This window comes from Danio rerio, chromosome 2 (assembly GCF_052040795.2).
Source record: "Danio rerio strain M-AB ecotype USA chromosome 2, GRCz13ab, whole genome shotgun sequence".
Classification (NCBI taxonomy): domain Eukaryota; kingdom Metazoa; phylum Chordata; class Actinopteri; order Cypriniformes; family Danionidae; genus Danio; species Danio rerio.
Genome location: NC_141022.1, coordinates 20,399,053 through 20,426,836, shown reverse-complemented (window position 1 = coordinate 20,426,836; position 27,784 = coordinate 20,399,053). Strand labels below are relative to the sequence as shown.

General features: G+C 36.6%; 1 protein-coding gene across 22 annotated transcripts in view; it reads left to right on the top strand.

The window, feature by feature from the left end:
• ptprfb (protein tyrosine phosphatase receptor type Fb) overlaps nt 1-27,784 on the top strand; it is a 368,772-nt gene that overhangs the window by 237,366 nt on the left and 103,622 nt on the right. For 11 of the 22 annotated variants that reach the window (NM_001083576.1, XM_087240166.1, XM_087240160.1 and 8 more), the window contains 6 exon segments: nt 4,901-5,170; nt 7,243-7,824; nt 8,664-8,797; nt 11,228-11,372; nt 15,219-15,524; nt 21,497-21,690. In NM_001083576.1, the coding sequence (NP_001077045.1) occupies nt 4,901-5,170; nt 7,243-7,824; nt 8,664-8,797; nt 11,228-11,372; nt 15,219-15,524; nt 21,497-21,690 (1,631 nt within the window). 22 annotated transcript variants of the gene reach the window in all.

The following is a 27,784-nucleotide window of genomic DNA, read 5'->3' as shown; positions in this document are numbered from 1 at the left end:
AGAGACAGCTGTCAGAAAATCTTTCCGAATTGTCTGAATAGTTTGCGGGTTATGTTACTTCTCTGCCATATGTGCAGAAAATGTTAATATGTCTGTCAGTCATTTTTTGGCTTTTAAAAACAAAAGTTTACTGTTACTTAATATCTTGCAACTGAGACTATATTTCTAATAGATAGATAGATAGGTAGATAGATAGATAGATAGATAGATAGATAGACAGACAGACAGACTGACTGACTGACTGACTGACTGACTGACTGACTGACTGACTGACTGACTGATTGATTGATTCATTGATTGATTGATTGATTCATTCATTCATTCATTCATTCATTCATTCATTCATTCATTCATTCATTCATTGATAGAACAGCCTGATCTCACTAGGAAATGTAACTATATTATGTTTTGTCAGTTTAGTGGCTAATTTTTGTACAGTTCAGTTGTACAGAAATGTACAATTTTTAAAAAGAGGCGTCGCACCCAGCCCCGCCCCTAAACCCAATCATCATTGGTGGATAAACAAATCATACTAAATTCTATGGATGAGATTATACGAATTAGAAAAAAACATTTATAAATTGCCCTGAGACGTGAGAGGTGTTGGATTAAACTGTTAAATGTCATATCAAAATACAATTTGATTTAAAAGAACAATTGTAGCATTTTAAAAAAGTCTCACATATTCATTATGAAAATTGCTTTTTTTTTTTCCGCTTGCTTTTGAAAATGTGAGTTTGAAACTTTTTTTAATTAAATACCATTTGATTTATATTTTTTTATTTAAATTTCAGTACAATATTTATTGTTATATGTTATATAATGCATTACTTATCATAGCTTAATTTATTGACTTTACAATACATCAGACTGCATATCACCCCAATTACTCTCAGAATAGTTAATTTTAAACTAACAATTAAAGAGGTAGTCAACTGAAAAATTCTCTCACTTTAGTTGGTTACAAATCTTTTAGAGTTTGACACTAAAGAAGATATTTAGAAGAAAGCTGAAAACCTGTAACCATTGACTACCACTGTAGGAAAAACAAATACTATGGAAATTCTTCAAAATATCTTTTTTGTGCAAGTAAACATTTTGAAAACAACAACAACAACAACAAAACTACTGAATAAAATGGAATATATTTTAAGGAAATATATTCCCTACTGCAGAAATCATTCAAGTTAGCTGATTTATTATCATTATCAATGTTGAAAACAGTAAAAACCGCATAATGTGAAACACTGTTTGAAAAACAGCATTTTGTGAACAATTTAACTTTTGAACTTAGAATTAGGCATACATTTACTTTTGTTATTTAATTATAAATAAAAGCAAATCTGTTTTTTTAGTAAATAATGTACTAACCCCAAACATTTCAACAGTACTTTTTTGATGAGATAATTCACCCAAAAACAAAAAACGTTGTTGGGACTTTACGCATTCTCAAGTCATGCAAGTGGCTTTTTTCTTCAGTTAAGTTTTTTTTCCTTTTTCTGAAACATAGGTCTTTGTTGACTCAAAATGCCAAAGTCAATGTCTAAAGAGTCAGAAAAACAAAGTTTAATTTACACATGTTACTTTTGAAGATACATGTAATGTTATTCTGAAAAATTGGATGACCTTTGAGTGAGTAAATTAACAACAGTTCAATTTTAGATGAAATTTTCCATTAAAATGTATTATTGTCTTGAGCCACATTCACACCACAGGATGCGATGTCAGGCTTGTTTTAGACTAATAAATACAGTGTATTTACATAGAATGTTATTAATATAAGCAACATCTGCTTTCTCTTACTGAACTGACTGCCTTAAATGAATAACTATCATTAACCTTTATTAACCCGAGTGTGTTCCCTATAGACAAGGAGTGATAAATTGCTTAAATGTCTTTTACATTCACCTTATAATAGGCCTGCATTAAACTATAACATTGGGGATGTTGCTGCAATATGTATGAAATATGGTAGAATATCCGACTTTTCTGTGAATGTTATGCTTTTGTGTCTGTCTTTTAAAAATTTCCATTGTGTTTCTTTTTTTTTCTAACAGCCATGAAATTGTTCACAAATGTCTTTTCATGTTCTCTTGTTTTCCATTTGTCTCTGTCTTTCAATTTCATCTCCATTAAATCACCCGGTCAAACTCTCACCTCATCTCATAGACCCTCGAGGAGGTTGGTTCTTTTCACTCTTAACCGCCGCTTGCAGACCCCAACCTGGATCCATCTTTAATCAGAGACCCTTGTTATCAATCCCACTCCCTGCGTTATGCCGCCCCTCACCTTTGTGTTCAGGCTGAATGTGTTGTGTCAGGTGACTTGCATGAGCCTGCATTAAAAGAGATGCAAGAGCAATGTTATATTTCGTTCAGGCTAGTTGTTATCTGTGTCAATTCCATAAATTCAATTTAATTTAAATGTATATAATTTAATTTAATTTAATTTAATTTAATTTAATAATACACAGGTTTTTTGTGAGGTTTAAGTGTTTTTCCCCACATTGCATGTAAGTTTTGGCTCATGAAGAGGACTCCTGTACCCAACCTGGGGTGCGTTTCCGAAAACCATCATTAGCTAACTAAGGTCGCAAGTTGCGTCGTTACAAACATAGTTCATGGATTTGGCATTTCCCAAATCCGTCGTTCCAACGAACATTCGCAAACTGCATCGCAAACTTGTATGTTTGCAACTACACCTCTAAAGCTGTAGTTAAAAGCATAGTTCCTGGTGTGATCTGTTTCCAGTTATCCCCCTAGTCCCTATTCATTTAGAACGTTCCAACGTTTAAACTTGGAATGATAAAAAAAGCATTAAAGTCATCATTCTTAGGTGTAATTTTCCTTTCAAAATATTTTTTTAAATATACAGTTTAGTTCATCTTCATATTCACAACTGCGCTTCCTTCGTTGTGCACTTTGAAAATATTTATGCCATTTTGAACACAACCGTGTCTCATGACAAAAGCTATAGGTGACCTATTATTTAAATGCAGAGTTTATGTTACGTTATATGATTTATGTATGATATTAGAATATATGTTAGCTTAATGATTTGTATATGGAATATTCTCAATAAAATTCATAAAGCAAACTTATATAGGTCCTACTGTATATGTGTCATTTACACATATTTCTGTTAATATGGAAAACGAGTTTATGTTTTTACAAAATGAATATTGCATTTTTTTAAATGCATGTGCGTGTAAAACAATATAATTTGCACAAAAAATAATGGGGGTTTTGTCTAAAGAAGTAGTTGCTCTGTCTCATTTAGACCGTCATAATGGACGTTTTACGTTATAACCAATGTGATTCAAACGATGGATCTGCGAGAGAGAAACTACAGTTTTGGGAAACACTTCTCACTACATTGTTTTTTCCCCAATCTATGATAGTTCAGCTGCGAGTTTTGCTGTTGTTTGGGAAACGCACCCCTGCTCACTACTTCATGAAGCCTTGGAATAGAGACATCATCAGTGTTTATTTTGACCGTAAATGCACTTGTCTTGTATTACCCACAACAGTTTCCGTTCTTTCACAACACATTTCACTTTGTGTCCGTGTTCATAGTCATAGTTTGTCAGTGTCACAGACTTCCCTGGAAATCAATTTGCATTTCTCAGATATGCTACTGCTACTGTAATTTCTTGGCAACAGCGGGCTTGACGTATTCTGAATTTCACATAGCCTAATTCAAAGAAGAAGAAAAATGCTCAAGAGTCTATCGTTTTGCCTTTACAGTGCAAACATAATGAGGAGAATAACAAGCTTGGTCGCGGTATCTATCTGAAAATAAAATGAGAGAACATAGTGGAGAATCCAATTTCAGGAGGACCTGTGCAAAAACCAATTATTGCCTGTGCCATTTCTCCATAGACCGACACAAGGCAGCGGGTCATTAACACAAATTGGAAGAGTCTGTTTAATGTGCTGCTGTTTTATACTCCTATTTTGGTAGAAAAAAAAGCTTCTTTTTATAAGAAATTCAGCTTTCGCATCCCCCCCGTGATGGCCACTAGGTATGATCCTTGCACAATGGAGAGTGTAATGCATCCTGGAGTTTCCACCAATAACAGAATACCCTTTAAAAACTCTGATATTCTGATCCTCATGGATTAGTTCCTTGTACAAAATGAGCTTTGCCTCATGCAGTCTAGTCAGTTTATGTCAGAGCAGGTTTGAATTCCATTCAGACTCCACATTGATAGTTTCTCCCTCTGCTCCCCATCTCTGCACAGTGTCAGTAGGCTCCTTTTGGTCTCCATGGGAACCTGTTTTAATGTCAGGTTTATCTGCATATCAGAGGCTCACAAAGAGAGGGGCCTCCAAACAATACGTCTCCCACAAGGTCTTAGGCAGGTTCCCGAATCGAGGCAGAACTGAGCAACAACAGACCGGGGTCTTAGTGCCACCGGGCGATAAACTGACAGAGAAAACTCCACATCCTGCAATGCCTCAGCAAGGATGATTTTTTTTTCTCTTCAAACCCACAATTCAATAAAGCTCCCCTTTGGCATGAATTTTAATGCCTCACTCTATAAGAAATACCATTACGATGCCTTCTTCACCCTTCCCCTGGCACGTATTGGTTTATCGGCCTCTTCTGCGCATATGTGTGAGCCACAGTATTGACTTCCTGCCTCCAGTTGTAAAGCTTCAGGCTTTAACAAACGGAAAAAATGACAGTTCAGTCTTTAAAGGGAATTTGTTTGACCTGTCAGCTCAACTCCATGTTAGTTTGTTCATGTTAGCGACATAGTGTCCTTGTATTCACACTAGAGACATGGTAGTGACTATAGATTTCCCTCGTTCACTAAAGTTTGAATCCAAAGTTGGTGTAACTCTACAGAAAAGCACCCTTTTTAACACAAAACGAATGTTCTTCTTTCTGGTAGTACGACGAGTTCCACCCCGTTTCTCCATCCCACCTACCAATCACGAGGTGATGCCAGGGGGCAGTGTAAACCTCACCTGCGTGGCAGTAGGTGCCCCGATGCCCTACGTCAAATGGATGACTGGTGAGGTGGAGCTCACCAAGGATGAGGAGATGCCTGTGGGACGCAACGTCTTGGAGCTCACCAACATCCGTCAGTCGACCAACTACACCTGCGTGGCTATATCATCCCTAGGTATGATCGAGGCAACGGCACAAGTGTCTGTCAAAGGTAAGATCCTTCATTGAAATCATTTACCTAAATGAATATTCATTTGAAGAATAATTCACAGCAAAGACTTTAAGCTGTTTCTGAAATTTTTGTAAACTAAAATGGGGCAACCTCTGGCGCAGTAGTTCTATGATCAACTTAGGGCATAGGTCTCAAATGCTGGAGTGCCGCAGCTCTGCACAGTTTTGCAACTAATCAAGGTGTTTAAAATTAGACTTAAACAACTTGATTAGTTGGATCAGCTGTGTTTGATTAGGGTTGGAGCAAAACTGTGCAAAGCTGCGGCCCTCCAGGAATTGAGAGTGAGACCTATAACTTAGGGTTATGTTGCTTTTGAGGAATGTAATCATAGGTACTTATTGCAGAAAGATCCTAACTTTAAAATCATGTCCTATCTGTTTGGTAGGCATGGTTATTTCACTTAGAACCACAATTAAGACAAACTCTATTACAAAACAGCTTTTCATAAAGTTTCATAAGTGCGTTATCTTAACAGATAGAAAGATGTTATTGTATTAACTTTAGGGCATCATAACAGCTGTTCTACCTTCAAAAGTATTTAAAGCTAATAAAAAAAGAGGCTCATAATTGCACTGTCCGACAATGACATTACCTTTATTTAATGTTAAAATGAAAATGCTAAAGAATAGAAGAAACACTATTGTAGGTCTCTTAAGATGTGTTATATTATTTTAGATTATTAATAATGCCAGGCATCGCAGATGCATTCTTTGTCAACTCTTGCCCAATCCCTCTTGGTCAGACCTTTCCAAATAGTATTTGATTTTCTACTGAATGAAGCATTCATTCAATTTCTGTGGCACTGAAGTTAATAGCTATATTTAGGCTTAATCTTTAGCAGCTTGTGCAGTGTTTGGTAACAGAGATATGACTTTGTAAGATAGGATAAGAATCCCAAATATATGTAAGATTTGCTTCTGCAATATAAATGTACAAAAAAACAAAAACATTTTGACCCTAAAAAAATAAAAAACTTTCTCTAATATCCTCACAGGTATACTTTATTTTTCCACGTTATAATATTTTCTTGAGCACTATTGAGCATTAATATCATTGGAAGTATACATTGTTAAGGCCAGACAGGGGTGACCCGGTATGATCCTATTAATCAGACAGACTTGAACAAGCTAATTAAGGTCTGAGTGTTCTTATAAAACTACATCCAAGGCCAGATCCAAACTATGCAGAGGTGCAGTTCTCCAGGACTGAACCTGTCCACCTCTGATGTAAGAAATGATAGGGAAGTGCACATAACCTAGTGGACCTTTGTTTTGGGGCACTTACTGTAAATGCTTCATGTATGCATTGTTGTCTGTGCCATACAGATTGTCTGCAAGATGAAGCGGAATATGGACAGTAAAAGTGTCCTTTAAGTTTTACACCATGAATGTGTATTGAATGAAAATAAATAGAATCCATTTTGTAGATTTGCGTCGTTCCGGAGATTCTGCAGACGCTGTTATTTTACCCAAGACTTTGAAGAGGTTGTCAGAAAGCAGAAAAAGTTATTTTCTAACTGCAGCCCCAAGGTTCTGACCAGCTGTTTGGTACGTCTGGCAAATACACACAAAGAAAAAAACACGGACACTTGCTCTCTGTTGACTGAGCTTTAGGGACTTCCCACGTTTTTACTGTGGGCCCTGAGAAAATGAAAGGCTTTAGATTATTCCGAGCATGTGTTTACTCAGACCAGATGTCTGGAGCTGTATCAGTACGGCTGGTCCCACCAGACAACGCCAAGCTCTGCCAGACTCCGTTCCTCGTCATCATGGCTGCCTCTATTGATTGCACTTTGCACTTCACCGATCAATATGGACTCGGAGAATGTCACCAACATTTATTTGGAGTCCAGCCACAAATCTTAAAGACATAATGATGAGGAAGCCCAGTCTGCTGTTCTATGAATCACCAGAACGCAAGCGAGGCTTTCTTCTTCCTCCCGCTGTCTTACTGTGCCTGTCTTTCTCTATTTTAAGAATGCACCGCGTAGGCAGCTTAGCCTACATATACTGTCATTGGTTTCATTTTCTTTCTTATTGTCTACTCCTCAGCTCTCCCAAAGCCTCCTACATCCCTGACTGTTACGGAAACCACAGCTACGAGTGTTACACTCACATGGGACTCTGGAAACCCTGAACCTGTGTCTTACTACATAATTCAATACCGGGCCAAGACTTCAGACACCAACTTCCAAGAAGTGGACGGTGTGGCCACCACACGTTACAGCATCGGCGGTCTCAGCCCATATTCAGAGTATGAGTTTCGAGTAATGGCAGTCAACAACATTGGTCGTGGGCCACCTAGTGAACCCGTTGAAACACGAACAGGTGAACAGGCACCTTCCTCCCCACCGCTGCATGTTCAAGCACGAATGCTGAGTGCCAGCACCATGTTGGTTCAGTGGGAACCACCAGAGGAACCCAATGGTCAGATCAGAGGCTATCGGATCTACTACACATCTGACCTGGATGCACCTCTTAGCGCCTGGCAGAAACACAACACAGACGATAGCCGTCTCACCACTATCTCCAGCCTGACCACCGGCATCACCTACAGCCTACGTGTGCTGGGCTTCACATCTGTAGGGGATGGACCACCATCTGATGTGCTACAGGTCAAGACACAGCAAGGAGGTGAATATGGCAATAATGAGTCATACATTAGTGCTTTTACAGGGCAACCATTAAATTGCATGCTGTAACATACAGCACGATCATTGATAACTATTTTCAGTCTTTCAATCATTCGGAAGAATTCTTCTCTGCACAAAATAATTCTTAAGATTTATTTCTCGTAAAATTCTCGTAACAACTTGCTTGTTAAAATTCAAATAAATTTGCAAAATTTTGTCTCAAGTACATTTAACTTGTCAATGTCATAAAGTTAATTGATAATAATATAAAGGTTAATTAATTATCTTTAATTTTTTTAATTTAGATTGATTTAAATTTGTCTTATGTATATTTTGATAGATTTTGCAGTATGTAGAGCCTAAGATTAAGATTTTTAAATGCTACTTTTTAATACAGCTACTTTTTAATATAAAATTAAGCCATTTTTTTTGTATATATAAAGCACATAGCAGGGTGTCTGTGCATTCATTCCAATGGGTCGTTTTTCCCCACGAAATAAACAAAATCAATACTTTTCAATTACAATGTACTTAATATTACCAAGTTTATTTGCAATGATCAAAAACATTTAAATATCATTATCAAGTACATTAATAATACTATTTGACTTTAATGTTTTTGTAAATATTAAAAATATTTATACTTAGGAAATTGTAGTTATTTTAACATTTAACATTGCACTTTTAAAATTATTTATTCGCACCAAAAAGTGAAAAATTATTGTTATGGATCATGTATTAAAATGTGCATCAAAACCCAGAATTTTAATGTCAGTAGTAGATATAGATAGGAATCGAGAAATGCTCTTTTGAACATGTTTGTTTCTGTTTTACTTCAAGTTCCTGCTCAGCCATCCAGCTTCGAAGCTGAAGCAGAGCTAGATACAAGGATCCTACTAACTTGGCTGTGGCCCGTGCAGGACCCCATCATCAAATACGAGCTGCAATATTGGGAGGCTGACTCAGACAACAAGGTATCATGCCAGTGCTTGTTTCTGCCCTATTCATTGAGAATTGCAAGCAGACCAGATATTGAATGCGTACAGCTGCTGCGGTGGGCCATGGATGCAAGTGAAAGATAGCCAAAATTGACATTTCACAAAATGACTCCAGGCAAAAAGTCTGCAGTCAGATGATAGAATTAGATTGTGCATTTGGCTTCAAAAACAGAAAGGTACTTATCAATGCTCAGCGCTTGACAGCATTCCAGCTGAGGCCAGAGTGGGCTGTTTGGATGGCTTTTCTTGATGTCAGTTCATCTACATTGAGATCAGATGTCTTACGTGCACTCTCATCACGATACACATCAGTGTCTGTATGCTAATATAGTGGTTCTCTGTGGAAAGAGATAAAACCTCTGCAGCTGCCCTTTAAACTTTAATTGTTAAATGGATAATAAGAAAATGTACTAATGAATTAATTTAGCTAATAGTTATGAAGGGGAATGAAATAGAGGTCTGTTTTCATCTGATGAATAAAGACACATTTACATTTTACATTTACATTTAGTCATTTAGCAGACGCTTTTGTCCAAAGTGACTTACTATTGAGAAGGCATTCGGCGATTCAACAAGCAGAGGCAATGCACACAAGAAGTGGTAAATACACAAAGTAACTTGTTAGTGTGCAGAGTATTTAGTGCTAGAGTAAGAGTGATGAGTTAAGCCCTCTTAAAAACACAAAACACCATGTACTGTAAGCTGAATGTGAAATGTTTTCACTTACTCGACTGCTGTAAATTCATACTGGTGTGTAAATGTAAGCCAAGGTATTATTCACTCAAAATCTCATTTCTTCAATTCTCACATGTGGTGCCACATATAGATGTGTTAGTGGTTCGCACTGTCACCTCACAACAAGAAGGTCACTGAGTTCAGCTGGCATTTCTGTGTAGAGTTCCCATGTTCTCTCCGTGTTCACGTGGGTTTCCTCTTGATTTCCTCCACCGTCCAAAGACTATGAATTGAATTCAATTGGCTGTAGTGTATGAACTTGTGTATGTGAAGGACTGTGTTTATGGGTGTTTCACAATACTAGTAAGAGCATCTGCTGCATAATACATATGCTGAAATAGTTGGCGGTTTATTCCGCTGTGGTGACTTTTGAAATAGAGACTAAAGGCTGGTTTATAGTTCTGCGTCGAGTAATTGTCGTGATTCTAGCGACTGCCTTGCGCGTAGTCATGCATTTATACTTCTGCGTGCTGTTTGTGTTGCTTTGCAATAACACTGCTGTTTCTTTGTGTCGAGTTTCTTCATGGGCGTTTTGTTTTTTTCTGAACACTACAAGTAGCTAAACTCAATTGTTTACTTGCGGGAACCGGCGGATGTGCAACAACTGTAATGATAAGGTAAACACAAAACAACAGTTTCCATCTGGAGCTCCTTCATTGGACTCGACACTGCCCACGCTCGTCACTGGTACCAAGCCGACCAATCACAGAGCTTGTGCTATGCGTCGTTGCGACATGTAGTTACATTTTTTGAGAGGTGCACAATGTTGTTGGCATCAGCCACGGCGACCACGCGAAGGCTGCGCCGGACCATTCTTGTCTGCTTCATGCAGAAGTATTAATCAGCCTAAAGCAAAAGGAAAATGAATAAATGAATGAATTTCTCACTCTAATCATGTTCTCTTGAGACCTTTGTTCCTTTTTCCAATACAAATTAATTAATTTTAATTTTTTTTTTTAATTAATTAATTAATTCATTTTAGATGAAATTTGAGTGCTCTCTTATCGTTCATAGAGAGCAACAGTCATTTTAATGACCTATTAAAATAATAATTTGAAAGAATCATATTGTAAAAAAAAATCTTATTTCAAATAGAAAAGTTAATTCGATATTAGGTTCAAATAGAAAATTATTTTTTCGAAAAACAACAAACAGTCCATATGTTTCAATTGTAATATTTTCAAGCTACTTAAATACGTGCACATAAAACAAAAATATTTGACTTTTAGAGTCAGTATAGGGTACATGTTTATGAGAGATCTGTGCACTTTATACATGTCATACTCAGTCACACTTATAGATGTGCAGTTGCTGTGTTTCAAACAGAGGCATTTATCATGTATGTTAATACACAGTGCTCTTGTTAACACTTGCCCTATACTAACTCTGAGTTCGGAAACTTGGTGTCTACGGAGGATGAGAGAGCTCTCTGATTTCATCAAAAATATCCTAATTTTTTATTCCAAAAGCGAACTTAGGTCTCCAGGGTTTAACCGACAGTAGAGTGAGTAATTGAGAAAATAATTTTTTTTGTGTGTGTGTGTTTGTGAATTAACCCTTATTAGCCTTATTAGGAGAAGAGTTGTGTTTGTAATTAGGGCAGGGATCTACTCATCAATTATTGATAAAATAAAAATGTTTTTGAAAATAATTTTTATGCTTTATCTTTAGATCCATGTCACCTTTGACCCAGCTGGCTCGTACGCTGTTGAAGGTCTGAAACCAGACACTTTGTACAAATTCTCTCTGGCAGCCCGCTCTGAAATGGGACAAGGAGTCTTCACTCACCCCATTGAAGCCAGGACGGCCCAGTCTGGTGAGCTGCCTTTATTTTGTGATCATCTTTATCATGTCAGCTAACCTCAACTTGTCCAAACCAGAAGACCTCTTTTCCCTTCCTTTCTCAAGCCTTTGTCTACCGTCTTTACAATTAACTGTCTTACACCTCTAAGTCGGAAAATACCTTTATTCATTGACAAGGGCGAAAGGTATGTTTGGTGTTTGCTTGTGCCTTTGTCATTTTGGCTTATAGGCTATCAATGTGATATGTTTTCGCTGCAATGTTAAAAACCAGAGCAGTGAGGCCTGCTGCAGAAAAAAAAAAAAAAAGAATCTCTATATTTATTCTAAATTTAACACTGACTCTCCCCTTTGCTTCCAAATCAACCTTCCTCACTTGCACCCACATATCAAAAAGCAATTTTCAGCGAGTACACATTGCAAGTTTTTACAGTCATATCACAGTATAAGAGTATCATTTTCCCCATGAGACCCTCACAGCCCCATATTCTCCTCCAGACCTGTCTATCAGGACTCAAAAACACTTTTTGATCTTTGAGTTTCGTGTCAGGCCCCCCCAAAAAACAACCTTACAATCTGCCAACTTGTACAGCAGTATTTTTGTCGCCTACTGCAGAATCGAGCCTTTTTAGTGACTCTCCCACTGTTGTCAGATTAAGGACCGCCTGACGAGAGACACCTCAAGCTCAATCCCACCATGGGCGCCAAGAATGGCTCCAAACTGCACTGGTTGTTAACAAAGAATTGCGAGCATGTTAAAAGGTTCCTTCTTTCAGTCAGCCATTGCTTCTTTCTTCCTTACTTATTAATTTTGTTTATGTTTGTCATATATTGTGGAAAAGCATGAAGTAATGCATTTGAGCTTTTTTGATCATTGTGAATTATTGTTGTGCTGTTGTGATTATTATTATTTTTTTTATTTATGCCTCTGGACTGTGTTGAGTTGCTTAATTTAGTAGCTCACCTGATTGCTATCCGCCACAGACTTAATTAAATACGCCGTGCTGGAGTTGAGCTTATCTCAGCCACTCAGAAGTGGCACCAAGGCTGCCAAAAGATGCTAGCAGCAGGATTTAGCGTTGGCAGGATGGCCGAGTTTGCTCTCGGACGCATCAGCTGCCACGCTCGCTGACACTTGGATCGCTGACAAACGGGGGGCTGTTGTCTCCCAGCCAATAGACTGACTGAGAATGTGTGAACGCCTGTTAAAACATAAACTGATGGCCTTTCCTCTGCTTGTCAACACCTAAACAGAAGAAGGCAGTCAACGGCTGCAGTTTACCAATTTCTGTGAACAGGGTGAGAAATTGACGCACGCCGCCAGCCAAATGAGGCTATTTCTAAATGACAAGTCATTTTAAGTGTTTTTAACAAGGATGTAATGACACATCATAATATTGAGAAATTATAAAATAAAAATGTGCCTGTGCGTATTGGTGATGTAAACCACAGGGTTCACATATTGAGCTTCATGATTACCTCAAGCATACACAACATAGGCTTATTCTGTAAACATATTCCTATATACATTTCGCAAAATCACGAATTATGTAGCTAGAGGTATGTACACGTTTGGCTGCGTTTTAATTTTAAAACGAACTCTAAGGGGTGGTATGACGCCATTCCATTTCATGCTTTCCAGCTGACTGCTTCAAGAAAGCAGGTAAGACAAAAGAAAAAGCCAAAAATAAAACAAGCAAGTAAATAACAGGTGAAAATGTGGTAAAATCTGAAAACGTAAAAGCCGCAAGGGCTTTTGTTGTTCTAAATTGCTTTTTTAAAAACACTGTCAGTTGGGTTTAGGAAAGTGTGTACATGGGTTAATCGGTGCTTTTGATAACCCTATGGCTGCATCCGAAACCGCATACCTCCATACTATATAGTATGCTAAAAACAATATACGAGCCAAGTAGTATGTACAAATTCATAGAATTTGAAAATCAGTATTCGAAAAGCCCTCGGATGAACTACTACTTCCGGTGAGATTCTGAAGTGCGCATCTCATGCACGCTGCGCCATGCCATGATGCCCCACAAGAGAATTCATGAATGGGAGTTGAGCGATGCAACTCATGAGGGTAGGTTACTCGATCATGATAAAATGCCGGAAGCTAGCTCTCTGCAACTCCCACATGGTCACCCACTGAAGCTAAACAGGGCTGCGCCCAGTCAGTACCTGGATGGGAGACCACATGGGAAAGCTAGGTTGCTGTCAGAAGTGGTGTTAGTCAGGCCAGCAGGGGGCGCCCAATCTGCAGTCTGTGTGGGTGCTAATGCCCCACTATAGTGACAGGGACTCTATACTGCTCAGTGAGTGCCGTCTTTCAGATGAGAGGTTAAACTGAGGTCCTGACTCATTGTGGTTGTTAAAAATCCCAGGATGTTCTTCGAAAAAGAGTAGGGGTTTCACCCCTGGCCAAAATTTGCCTACTAGCCTCTGTCCATCATGGCCTCCTAACCCAACCCATATCATAATTGGCTTAATCACTCTGTCTCCTCTCCACCAATCAGCTGGTGTGTAGTGTGCGGTCTGGCGCAAAATGCCTGCTGTCACATCATCCAGGTGGATGCTGCACACTGATGGTGGATGAGAAGACCCCTTGTGTAAAGCGCTTTGAGTGCCTAGAAAAGTGCAATATAAATCTAAGGAATTATTATTATTATAAATGGTGGATGTAGTACGTCCGAGTTCCATTCATACTACTCACATTTATACTGTATAGAATGTACTTTTCTAACGGCCAAATAATGTTTAAATTCAAGTGCAGTACCTACTAAGTAGTAGGAGGTTTTGGACGGAGCCTATCGTTTGGTTTTAGGGAAGGAGAAGGGTGGGTCAGTCGATCAGTCCATCAGTCAGTCAGTTGACAGTGTGAATGGCACTCACAAGAGAAATTAGAGGTCTTAAATAGCATACCTAGTGGCCTTTGGTGAATTTGCAAAAAAAAAAAACAAAAATGGCAAAAAACGTACCTCCTGGGATGTATTTGGTGCTCTCTAGAAATGTATATAGGGGTACTTATTCAGAACTGATCTGAGTTGCTAATTTCAGCAGGAGCGTGGTCAGTCAATTAACAGGGGTTGTTCATCGTTAATAATCTTGCTATCATCCAATCATTTAAAGAGATATTTTTTCGACAAAAAATCAGAATGGTCTGCCTTTCTAATCTCTCAATTCTAGATCACTCCGCCACTCTGACTGCCAACACATTTAACAGATCACTTCCCAAGCCAGGGCAGAACATGGGTGTTCTGGGATCATGCTTAACACTGAGCTCGGACCTCCTTCCCCAACATAGGAGTGAATCGAGTTTTTAGTCTTTTCGAGCTCAGAGCCCTCTCTGTGGGCACAAACTCGTGAAACTACTGCAGCCTATATAATGTTGAATGTAATGGAAGGGAATCTGATAATGAAAAATGTGTGATTTTGCCAGTCAGAATGGTCTATTTATATGTAGTTAGTGACAGAGTGCCAGCATATGTGTCTCACATAATTAATAATTCAACTTTAGATTTATGAATAGTTCCATGCATTGAAGACCAGGACCAATTTAAAGTGCATTCAAGTCCATGACTTTATAAAAATTTTACATTGTAATCAACAGGAGGTCTATATATTATAATAATATTATTGTTCTGTTTGAGAAATAACAATAAAATGCTATTATTAAACTCGAATCTTGACCTAAGTGTATCGGTGAACGCTATTGCCAGTTTATAGTACTAATTTTACAATCTAAAGATGCAGGACAAAGCGAAATGCTATTTGTCATTGTGGCAACCTCACAGTCCAGAAGCAAGCTTAAGTCAATTGAATTTAATTTTGCTTGATGCCTTCCCCATTGCCTTGCCCCTACCTGCAGCCCCCTCTGCCCCCCCTCAAGACGTGCACCTGCTCAGTCTGAGCTCCACCAGCATCAAGGTGAGTTGGGTGGCACCACCCGCCGCTAGCCGCCACGGCGCAATAGTGCGCTACACAGTCAGCTACCAGGCAGTGAATGGAGAAGACACAGAGCGCCATGAGGTGCCGGACATTGGAGCGGATGCCTCCAGCTGTGTGTTGGAAGGTCTAGAGAAGTGGACGGAGTATCAGGTGTGGGTGAGAGCGCACACTGATGTGGGCCCCGGCCCCGAGAGCACGGCTGTGCGTATCCGAACCAATGAAGACGGTAGGTCTGAAGTATCCTGTATGGACCACTAAAACTGCTGTGCTACTGCTGGCTGCTAACTTTCTCATCACTTTGTCTTCATTATAGTTCTGCTTAACTCCTTTTTAGCATGACTAGCAATTATTTATGAGCAATATTTTCTGTGTGCTGCTTTCCCAAGGATTTGCTTTCCATTCTACAGTCTCAAATGTTTCTGACTAGAGTAAATGCCCTGATATGCTTACAGTACTGACTGTACATTATAACTTGCACCAATTTATTCTTTAATTTTGCGTGAACTATTGAGTTTTTGCTTGTTATAGAGCATTTATATGTGGCTCTGGACTTCAAAACCTTTTAAATTCCATTTACATGTGACTCTGGACTTTAAAACCAAAAAAATGTATAGGTGAAAATGATTGATTTTTGTTTTGTGCCAAAAATAATTTAAATATTAAGTAAGGATAATTTTTCATGTAGACATTTTGTAAATTTCCTACTTTAAGTGTATCAATCTATAATTTTTGATTGGTGATATGCATTGCTAAGCACTTAAAATGCTATTTTCTCAGTATATAGATTTTTTTGAACTCAGATTTCAGATTTTCAAGTAGTGTTTACATTTTACAGTAATTATTGTATTAAATATTGTAAGTTAGTATTTTAAAAGGAAGGAAAAAATAATGAACAACACATTTATAACAGTATTTATTCATGTTTGTTAAAATTAGGTAATGGAAATGAAGTTGTCATGCTAACAAGCATGGATTTGGATTTTGATAATGCATTAGTTAATGTTGAACTTTGATTAATTAATTCTTATTCATATTGGTAGTACATTAAATAAAAAATATATATTTTTGTAATGTGTGTCTTAAATAGATGCATGTCTTCCAAATTTTGTCCTATCTTGAATAATCTATGGAAAGCTTATTCCGCTTTCATGTGATAGAGAAATCTCTTTATACATCACATGTTTTGTAGTGCTGGGTCACATATAGCTTTATAGGACCTTAATTTCCTTGCTTGTTAAAATGATACAGAGTGATAAAGGATTTAAGTCATATACACACCCAATAATACCTAACCTTGAATGAAACCTGGACCGGAAAGCTTTGTGTTCTCCTTAAGTGTGCCAATAACCTGGAAGATGGGGTAATGAGATTCAATTATAATTAGAGCGTCTATAAGTGAGGAGGGAACAATTTAACAGAGACATCCTCTTAAAACACCATTAAATCGGTAGACCATTGCCCATTGTTCATAGCTTACTGTCAGCTTATTACTGAACGATGGTCTAATTGCACGACACTTTTTTTCAAACAACAGACACAGCTTTCCAGGACATCCAGAAGTTAGATAACCAGTTTGTCTAAACCAGGTGTTTTGAAACTGGTATCCAAGGACCCCCCTAAGGATTGCATCCAAGTCCATGGAGGATTTTTAAGAGAAAAAAACGAAATCAGAGATACTGAACAAAATATTAATAATTTTAAATATAAATGTATTTATTATCATATTTAATCTATATTATTATTTTTTATAATTCACAATTTAGCAGCTTTTGTTTAGATTGGTTTAATCACCGCGGTGACTGAAGCTCTGCACAAAACTTTTGGCCAGCGGAGAAATTAAAATGGTCGTGCCCAACTGAGTCTGGTTCTCTTAAGGTTTTTTTTCTTCACTCCTATCAGGTGAAGTTTTTTTTTTTCCCTCTGCGCTGTCGCCACTGGCTCGCATGGTTCAGGATTGGTAGAGCTACGCATTGATGAATTTGCTCTTCAGTGTTTGAACTCTCAGTAATGATTTAAATCACACTGAACTGAGCTAAACAGATATGAACTTAAACACTAAAAACTGAACTACACTGTTCCAGTTACTATGACCACCTTTCAGCCGTGACCCATCTCTGTGAAGCATCCATACACCCTCATTCACTCAAATACACTACGGACAATTTAGCTTACCCAATTCACCTGTACCGCATGTCTTTGGACTGTGGGGTAAACCAGAGCACCTGGAGGAAACCCACGCCAACACGAGGAGAACCTGCAAACTCCAAACAGAACACCAATTGACCCAGCTGAGGCTCGAATAAGCCACATTCTTGCTGTGAGGCGAACATGCTACCCACTGCACCACCGTGCAACCATTATTATTATTATTATTATTATTATTATTTGCTTAGATTGCAACCTTGGTAAGGATTGGAGAGTTTTAAAAAACATAAACAAAACATATAATTGACCAAAACCTTTGAATTGTGTTTTTTATTTATTTTTAAACATACTGTACAAAACATTAAATTTTTTTTCTTTGGAACAATAATAAAAATAAAAGCCGAAAAACAATAAGGATTATTAATTAAAAGTTTAAGATAAATAAAAGGTACAATTTAAGCAATATAGTCTGCATTATAATGTAATACTTTATTATTGTTATTATTATTATTTGCTCAAATTGCAGCCTTCATAAGCATTGAAGAATTTAAAAACAATAAAACACCTATAACTGAATTATAATTATTATACAATTATTATTAATATGCTCACTTAGTATAAATTATCAATACAATTTTCAAAAAGTAATGCCTGTTTTCGACGTGTTCGCTTGAGAGTGCACAGCAAAAGTAAGGTCATCACTGTTTGCGGAGGTTCGCTTTGGGCGCTCGCGAAATAATTTCGGCTGGCTTTTTTATACTCGAGTAAACAGTTCGCGAGTCGCCACATTTGATTTGAGTTGAATATGAAACACTTTGATAAGATTTTGTCTGAAACAGGTACGACTGTACAGACATATTTATGATCCGTCCATGCGTGATCATAGAGATAACCAGATAACCAATTATTCTTGGCTAGAAATTGCAACAGCAGTGGAAAAGGAGGAAAGTTTTTTTGTTAAAAAGTTTGGAAAAACCTGAGGGATGAGTTTGTTATAACTAAAAAGAGGCCATGGCAAAAGTGGAGACAATTACAGAAATATGTTTTTCCACCATTCATAGGTTTAACACGTATGTATATGTTGCACTTTTAAATTTAAAACAATTTAGTAGTTCCAAAACTATATTTAAGGAAAAAATTATTTCTTTGACATCTGGAAAGGAATATTTGAACCTATTTGTTTACAATATACTTATGGCCTATTTTTGTAGGATTTAATGGTGATAATGGTCAAGAATGTTGGACCATTACTGCCTTTTTAGCATATAAGAAGAGGACAAAAACTAACCAGACAGTAATGTGCGAATAGTGGAGCAGGCTAAATCTAAAAAAAAAACAACATTGTTATTAGTAAGTGTACTTTTTGTGCTTTTTTTCTTGCCATAATAAAAATATATTTGTAGAGCAACCAATATTCTGTTGTCACTAACATATTAATAAACGTTAATAGGTAAAACTGTCCAAGATATGAACAAAAGTAAGTGATGCATCAAAGTTTGATTAAAAAAAATTGTGAATGGTTATAAAAAACGTTATAATCATTAATATAATTTATGAAAAGCATAAAAACAAATAGTTAAAAAATCATTAACAATATTAATGATATGATGTAGTTCCGGAATCTTTCTACTTCTATGTTTATCCATTGGATTTTACAGTGGGTTTCTTTTGACCGCCCCCTGTCGTTTTAAAGAATCTCACAATGGTGAACGCATCGAGTTTAAAAGCCTCGTCCATTTCGAGAGGTACGTGCAGCAGCACCTCACGTATAAATCAGTCTTAAAGATGCAGTCATGAACATCCGCCCTCAAAGCAGTTACTCACTCTTACTCACCGTCTGTCCTTTCTCAGTTGTGCTACAGCAGCTTTCATATGTGTGCCTGTACAACTTTCATTGCCAGCCTATAACACACATGACTTCAGGCAAAATCCTGAGTGGTTTTGATAAGGTTTCGACTAGAAGTGTGGGCTGAGGAGAGAAGCGTATTAAGCGTACGAGAGCAGTATAAGACCGGATGTGCTCACTGCATGCTCCTTTACCAGACAACATGCGCTTTGTCTTTAAATAACAGGATTTGCTCTGCTCCCCGGAGCATGCAAGGCTTGTCCTGCACGCATACACAAGCACCCTTCACTCTTTCAAGCCACGTTCTGCCCTTCACAGCCTCCTTAGTGCTGGAGAAGTGCAGTTACACTTGATCCTCCAGAAGCCCTTCTAAGAGCACGGCTACACGATAGCAACTGACTTACACACTGCAATGTTTTGCTTCTAAGTTTTTGAGTACTTTCTTAGAGACAACAAAATTATAGTTTACACAAAAACGACCAAAAAACGATGTGTTCTACATGCCAGGATATTATGTGCTAATGACATTTTGTTAAGAAACACTATGTACTTGAACACAAATGGTGCTGTTTGTCAATTGCTTGCTTTTCTTTTTGTATTTACTCATCTTTTTCTCTTTTTTAAACATTTCACCTCAATTTCTGTCAACCTTTTATTACAATATTATGCCTAAAACCAGGGTTTTGGGGATTTTATCATCTGCTCTAGTCTTTTTTAAAGTAATTTCCATCTGTAAGTTCAGTCTTATGAAGGATTACTCAGATGAGCGCATCCTCATCACCTCAAGGTTTATTTTTCTTGCTTACGCATCATTAAATTATCGCAAGCCTCATTTGCTTTGATTCCGATATAATAAATATTCCTTAAAGGTGCCATGAAATTAAAATATTTTTTTTAGATGTTAGAATCATTTTTAAGTTATTTATAAGCTAGTGTGCTCCAAAACAGTTACAAAAATCCCATTCAGAAGATATGAATCTTATATAAACATGTAAAGCTTGTAGTTGTCATTTCCACCCAAATGGATCAAAGGTTTTATTCACGTTGCTTCATACTACAGTTTCTCATCACATCATAACCAATCAAAAGTATCTGACATGCCCCGCCCCTTTCTAAATGCTTTCCATTTGATGCACTTAAGCTCAGCCACTCTTACTGGCAGAGCTGTGATAAAACAAAACACTATTAGTGTTTTTTTTAAAGGGGAGGAGCTACACCCTTTTTCTGTGTTTCAGTTGAGATTATGTTAAGCATCGAATAAAATTGCAAAATTCAAAGCACTTCACAGGAGTTTTAACCCCAAATGGTAAAAAAGTCAATACAATTGATACTGTAATATTAACACTGGAAGAACATGTTTATTTAATGTCTAAACATCTACAAAAAAAGGGGATCTTCTTGACTGAACTTTATGTTTTTATAGCTGTATAATTTATACAATTACATACAAGTTATTGTTATGTTACTTTATTTTATAATTGTCTAAATCCTTTTTATAATTGTATCAATGACGTTCATTAGATCTCATCCACATTCAAGTCTAAAATTGAAAATGTATTTTCTTGACCCTGAACCTTAAAATGTTGATTTGTTTTGTTTGTGATTTAAAAAAAATGTTTAATGAGCTTCACAGTTACGAAATACATTTACGATAGATTAAAAATATATTTTATTCTGAAAAAAATTGAACTTTTATCATATAGGCCAGTGCTGGGGAACCTTTTTTTCAGCAGAGAGCATGTTTTTGGCAAATACATGAATGAAAAATGGACAATATATAGATTGTTTTTCTTTTTGCCATCACCTCTCATGAATGCTTTTTGCATTTATGCAAGTTTACCATAGAAACATAAAGTGTTTACACATAAATTGATCGAAATGTCATTGTATTGTTAATTGAGATCTTATTCCTTTTGCTGAAAAATTACAATAAAAGGAATCGTAATTGTATTTTTTTAGTAGGAAACTGATTTCTTGTGACGGTTATAAAATTTTAAATCGTAAAATATCATTGATGGGAGACAACTGTATAGTCATGTATTTTTGGTCAAAGAGCCACATGGCTCACGAGCCTTAGGTTCCTTACCACTGATATAGGTTAACAAAGTTTGTAAAACAAGTATCTCTCATCAGCCAAACTAATTAGCATTATTAAAGTTTTTTCCAAAGCCACACACTAAAGTTTAAATATATCTGTTCCTCTTTAGTGCCAGGAGCACCGCCTCGGAAATTGGAAGTGGAGGCTTTGAACTCCACCGCTATCCGTGTGACATGGAAACCTCCTCTTTCTGGAAAGCAGCATGGCCAGATCCGGGGATATCAGGTCATATACTCCCGGTTGGAGAACGGGGAACCACGGGGACATCCGAATATAATGGATGTCGCTCTGCCAGAAGCACAGGTACTACTTGCTAATTCTTTATTGTTGTGTTTGACAGTTTGTACAATCTGCTGGATGCTTTTGTAATTGCTCAGTTGGGCTCTGTTCCAAACCCCAGTGAGCTTTCCCATTGGCTGCTGTCACACATAAACAAATAACTACCTTCTGAGGGAGCATGATAAATGAAATTGGACTGATTAGAATATAAATGATGAGAGTAGAGGTTGGTTTTAGCATGTTTGATCCACCGTATCAGTATTGAACTAATAGTGTAAGCAAGAAAACAAACAATTGTTAACGCTAACACTTAAAAATATTGTATCAGATTTAACTAAATGAAAAAAAATAAAAGAAAAATGTTTACATTGTAAATCAACTTTTAATCGACTATTAACTTAGTGACATATATGTACTTTTTAGTTTGACATGAAAGTGTATGTCTGATACTGTAAATTAAGGTTCCACAACAGGTAATTTTTTTCTTGTACAGACTTAATTTTAAATATACGTGTTTTAAACTAGTATACAGTATGTCAATAAATGCTAGGTTGTTAAACCAGTTTTTAAAACACAGATCAAGGTTTCAAACCTGAATAAATAAACTGAAAATACCCTTGAGTTGACATTTTTACAGTGTATAAATACATAAAAAAGTCATTTATTATTATTATTATTAAGATTAAATTTTTCTATATTTCTGTACAGCAACTTTTATTATTTTATCAGCTTTAAATTTTAAGTTTAATGTTTTTTAAAAATATTTCTATTTGCTGTTTTTTGTAGCTTAATTGTTTATTCAAGTCAGCTAGTGTGTTTGCAATGGCTGAAACTGTTGCCTATGCAGCCCAATAGGGTTTGGAACAGAAACTTTGTTTATTGTGTTTTCAGGATACGTGACTAAAAATCTAATTCCACAGAAAAAACGTATTTTTCTGAGCCCTCAATGTTATGTAAAGTGTTGTTAAATATTTCATAGATGCACGCTATTGGTGGCCTTTCAAGAATCAGGCTCTTTGTAATTCCTAACATTAATACATATGCACTGCCTTGTTACTCTGTATTTTTTGGGGATTCGCTCATGATGCGTTAATATAAGGAGATTTAAAAGCGCCTGAAGAAACGTGGGTGCGCTGAGATGGAAGAAAGATAGTAATCCTTAGGAGGGATTTAGATATCCATGAATATCTTAAAGCAGACACTTTTTCGGAGATAGAGAGAATCAGACCAGGGGCATTTAAGTGCTTCTGCTCTCGAATTGTTAGCTGAGAATTAACTTGCGTAGATGTGTGTTTTTCTGCACTTTTGCTGCCCCCAAACAAGGGTTTCTCATTTACCTGTGTAAGCAATCCCCCTGTCTGAGCTAACGGGATCAAGACTTAAAAAAAGACTAAAAACAGACGTTTATGGACCGCTGTGGGCTTTAATGCTTTTCAGTAAATGGGCAGGTGACGTGGGTTTTCTGCTGAATCCAGAACATTATTTCTCATTTGCATAAGTACATACTAAAGCGAGGGAGAGCATGAGAAATGCAAATATCTCACCTTATGCATCAGTGCTCAATATACCTTCAAGAACTGGCAAGTTTTTTGTGTTGCCGTTAACAGATCTCTGCATATTTTATTAGGAATGCACAATACATTGGTACCATATAGGTTATAGCCTGATATTTGTGTATTGATTATATCAGTGATTTTCAAACTTTTTTCCATCAAGTACCACCTCAGAAAAAAATGTCTCAAACAAAAATAAAAAGTCAACAATGCATAAATACACAGCTTGACCAATTCCTGTACATGATTTATCCATTCATACATGCAGAATTTCTGTGATTCTCATCACAAGTGGACTGTGGAGTTTGTGTTAACCGCACATAGAGACTTTAATTCAGCTACATTCTAAGCTCTTAAAGCAAGGCAAAGTTACTTGAGTCTATGTTCTGTGTCCCATGACATTTGAATCACATTCAGATCAATTAGCCTTAATCTGAGGTAAATTAATTGACAGCTATGCTGCTTTACAAAACAAATAACTTCATATATCGAACACACTCATTATTTTACACAACTACGAACACACATTTTTTAAACACATTTGTGATAATTGTTCTAGCAATGATGCAGCATGAGGAAAGTCCTGAGTTTGCACTTACTGAAATGCCAACACAACAGCACTGGTGTGCAAAAGTGATTCTCTAGCGCATATTTACGCTGTAAGTGTCGTGGCTGTGCGCCTCTTTCTCTGGCTTGCCAAAGCGGGTTGATTTTTAGCATCTGATATAGTGATAAATTAAAGTAAACATTCTAAGCACACCGATGTGAATGTACATTTCAGGGAATAGCCAGTGCTGATCACATGAGTGTAATTGTGTGTGTCAGGGTTAAAAGTGTCATTTCATTTATTTCCTTTCTTTCCTTATTCAGTATTCCTCCCCGTACCACAGTTTGAGAACCACTAGATTATATTATTTGTTCATTTCTAACATTTAATATAATGCAAAAAACATTCCTTACATAGAGTTTTAGACTTGTTTGTTGCATACACTCTCAGAAATACAGGTACAGGGGCTGTCACTTTGGGCAGTACCTTTTTAAAATGTACATATTTGTCCCAAAAATATTGGTACCTCAAATATACTTTTTAGGTACATTTAAGTATTAATATAGACCTTTTAGGTACCACACTCTAAGAAATAATGGTACGTGAGCTGTCACCGGGGTGGTACCTTTTCAATAGGTACACATTTGTACTTAAAGGGTCAATATTGGTACCTCAAAAGTATATATTAGTACCTAACAATTTTAAAAGGAACACTTTTGTACTTTTTTGGGTACTAATATGCACCTTGGAGTTACCTTTTGAAAAGGTACCACCCCTTTATTTCTGAGAGTGCACTGTGGACTATTTGGGTACAAATATGAATCTTTTAAAATGTTTCTTCCCCAGTGACAGCTCCTGTACCTTTATTTCTGAAAGTGTGTGCTGTATATAAAATATACATTTTCAGAAACAATAAGTCACAATTAATTTAGTTTTCCTTTAAAAAAAGCAAAATAATCTGCCAATAAAGTAAGTAAAATATTCTTATTTCCAAGCATATAAATATAATATTTTAAGTATCCCATTGGCAGATTATTTAGCTTGTTTAAAGAGAAGATAAAGATTATTTCATTTTGACTGCTGATTATTTTATTAACAAAACACTTTTTACACATATAAAAAAGCTTCTTGAATAAAAAAAAATTGATAATCGGACTTGAAATAGAAAGGAAAAGCAGTTATTGCAGTGTGTCTAGGTCATCATTTAACAGCCAATAGAACATCGTTTTTTTTTTTTTTTTTTTTTTATTGTTTTTCTGAATTATTAAATTAGATTCTAATTATTCATATCACTGCATCAGCCAGAATATATTAGTGGAAATATGAGTGTATTCAGCAATGAAATATTCAGTAAAATCCCTTGCGCTGAGCTTGAATTGTCTTTGTGACCTTTGTCTCTGGGGCTTGTGGTGAAGTTTATGTTTTGTCTGTCCAGAGTCTGTAATCTGTAACACCTCTAAACAAGTCCAAACTTGTAAACTTTGTTTAATGTCACAAGGTCAGCGCTTCCGAATGTTTTCGACAGCACACAAGACACCTTTGTTGTGAGTTTTTCAGCTTTTTTATTTCATCTAGCCTCCATCGGTGACACAAAAAACAATAGACAGCTTTTGTTTACAGTATCTGTCAGGTGAACTGCTGTTGACCTCTTTGCTCTCACAACACAAGGACACCTGCGCTTTACCTCTCTCCCTGTTTGGAAAACAACATTCTCTTCATCTGCCATGGCATCTGATGTGTTGTTGACTCATTTACTGCGAACAGTGATGTTTTGTCCCAGGACGTGACTCATTTGCCGTCATTGTCACCAGGAAGAAAGAAAAAAAACATTTACAAGACTTGCTGAGACACATTTGTAAATATCAGATTCTTTAGACACAATACAAGCCTGTTTACTTTCACCTTGTGTCTCTATTTTCTCTCAGACATTGAAGATGTATCATAAGACTCTTGTTCCGTTTATGTCTACATCTTTCTTCATTCTTTGACTCTTGCTCGTGGAAAAATAGAAAGCGTTGTTGCTTTGCTCTTTGGGATGTAATTGGCCAGGGAGAGCTGGTGAAGAAGGGAGAAAACATGTCAGAGAAGTGATGAAAATCCATTGTGTATTGTGTAACACTAATGGTTTGGCAGGGTGGTTGCCGAGTTGCTTTGATAAATGGCTTGTAGTGCTTTTTTTGTCTTGACAAAAAGATCCGGATTTCTCAAGACATCCATTTTTGTTCTTCTGGGGGTTGCCAGTTGTTCATTTTTAATATGTGCTGTTTCTCTACCACCTTTTGAGACTCTCTGGCTCTAAGAGCATGGTCTTCTGCATGGATGGGCTCTTTAAACATCTCAGAGGAGAGCATGAGTGTGTGTAATGTTTTTCATTTGCTCTTAGTATGCATTACTGAACCAATTCAAACCCTAACGGCTAAGCCACCTATGAACATTAAAACTCACCAGCTATCTACACATTGACAACTCAGATTGTTTTTGTTGAATTATATATTTTTTAATCATATCAACATGATACAAAATACACACCCTGCCATCAATTGCAACTGTAAAAGTTCCATTTAAATGGAAACTCTTCCTCTTTGTGGTGTGGATTGTAATTAAGCATTATTGAAAAGAAAAAAATGTGGGGTGGGGACTTGGTTATTCACCACAGTTAATCACCACAGAGCTGTTATTTTACGGAAAGGACCATGTATAACATTTTAATTACAATAATGCATTGTCAATAACATCAACTTAATTGCCTAAAAAATGACATTTACATAACTACTGTATTTAGATTTTGATTTAGTAAAGGATAAAGTATAGTTGTTGTACAGTATAAACCCGAATGGCTTTATTCTAAGATAACAACCACTCGTATGTACTTTATCCCATTTAATACACAGCTATTTGCCACAAATTGTAAAAAATTAACACAATGTTCTGATACATAATATTTTATTAGTTCTTTAATTAAATCCAAAGCTGACAGAAACATAATGGCTGAATGGAGCATACACTAACCTATGTATTATTCAGCCACAGTATTCAATGACGGTCATGATGATTCGATATTCTCAGATGAGCGTGTGTTATTCAGACGATGTTATCTGGAAATAAAATATTTTGGAATGTCGTGACAGACTAATCAGAATCAGCTATTCCGTACAGCCATGTAATATATTTTGGTTAAAAAGTAGAGTACATTAAAGTATTATGATGTACAAGGTATCATTTCAAAAGGTGTACTTTTGTACTTTACAGGCTATAATTTTTACCTATTTACCTTATTTTTTCATACAAGCAGGCGCAGCAATGTTGATCTGTTCGGCTCAAGACTTCCGGTCTAATTAATTTACATTTTTAGACGTTAAAAACAGCTTGTTACACTGCTTGATGTTGCAAACTGATATTTTCTTATTATATTATTCTCCTTTGTCTGTATAGTCATGTACACACTTTTTGTTTGTTGCGCAAGTAGTTTGATCATTTTTTGCTGTTTATGATTCCTAGTTATTTCTCTCATAGGCAACTGAATCGCAAGTTCTAAAACAATCACAAAAACGAGCACACTTCTGCATTTTTGAATAAGGTTAATATGATACCGATATGTGACCCTGGACCACAAAACCATTCATAAGTGTCAGGTTTGTTTTTAATTTACAAAACATCTTTATGGAACATGATCTTTACTTATTTAAAAAAATTATAATTTTGAACCATACAATATATTTTTGGCTATTGCTAAAAATAAAACTGTGCTACATACACCATGAGTGTTTTAGTCGCATTTTTAGGTACAAACACATACTGTACTCTTTTTAAAGCACCAAGACAGCTTGTGTATATATTCCTGATAGTGTATATTAAAAAACAATAAGCGAATGACATTTTTCTTATTGTGACCGTGTCACAGTCCAAACCCAGCATTTATCTCACTTAAAGCAACTTGAGAAGCTTTTCTCTCATCTGCCTCTCTGGCCTCAGTCGAAAGGCCAGGAAACCAGCGATCACTTGTTTGTCTGTGGGTGGG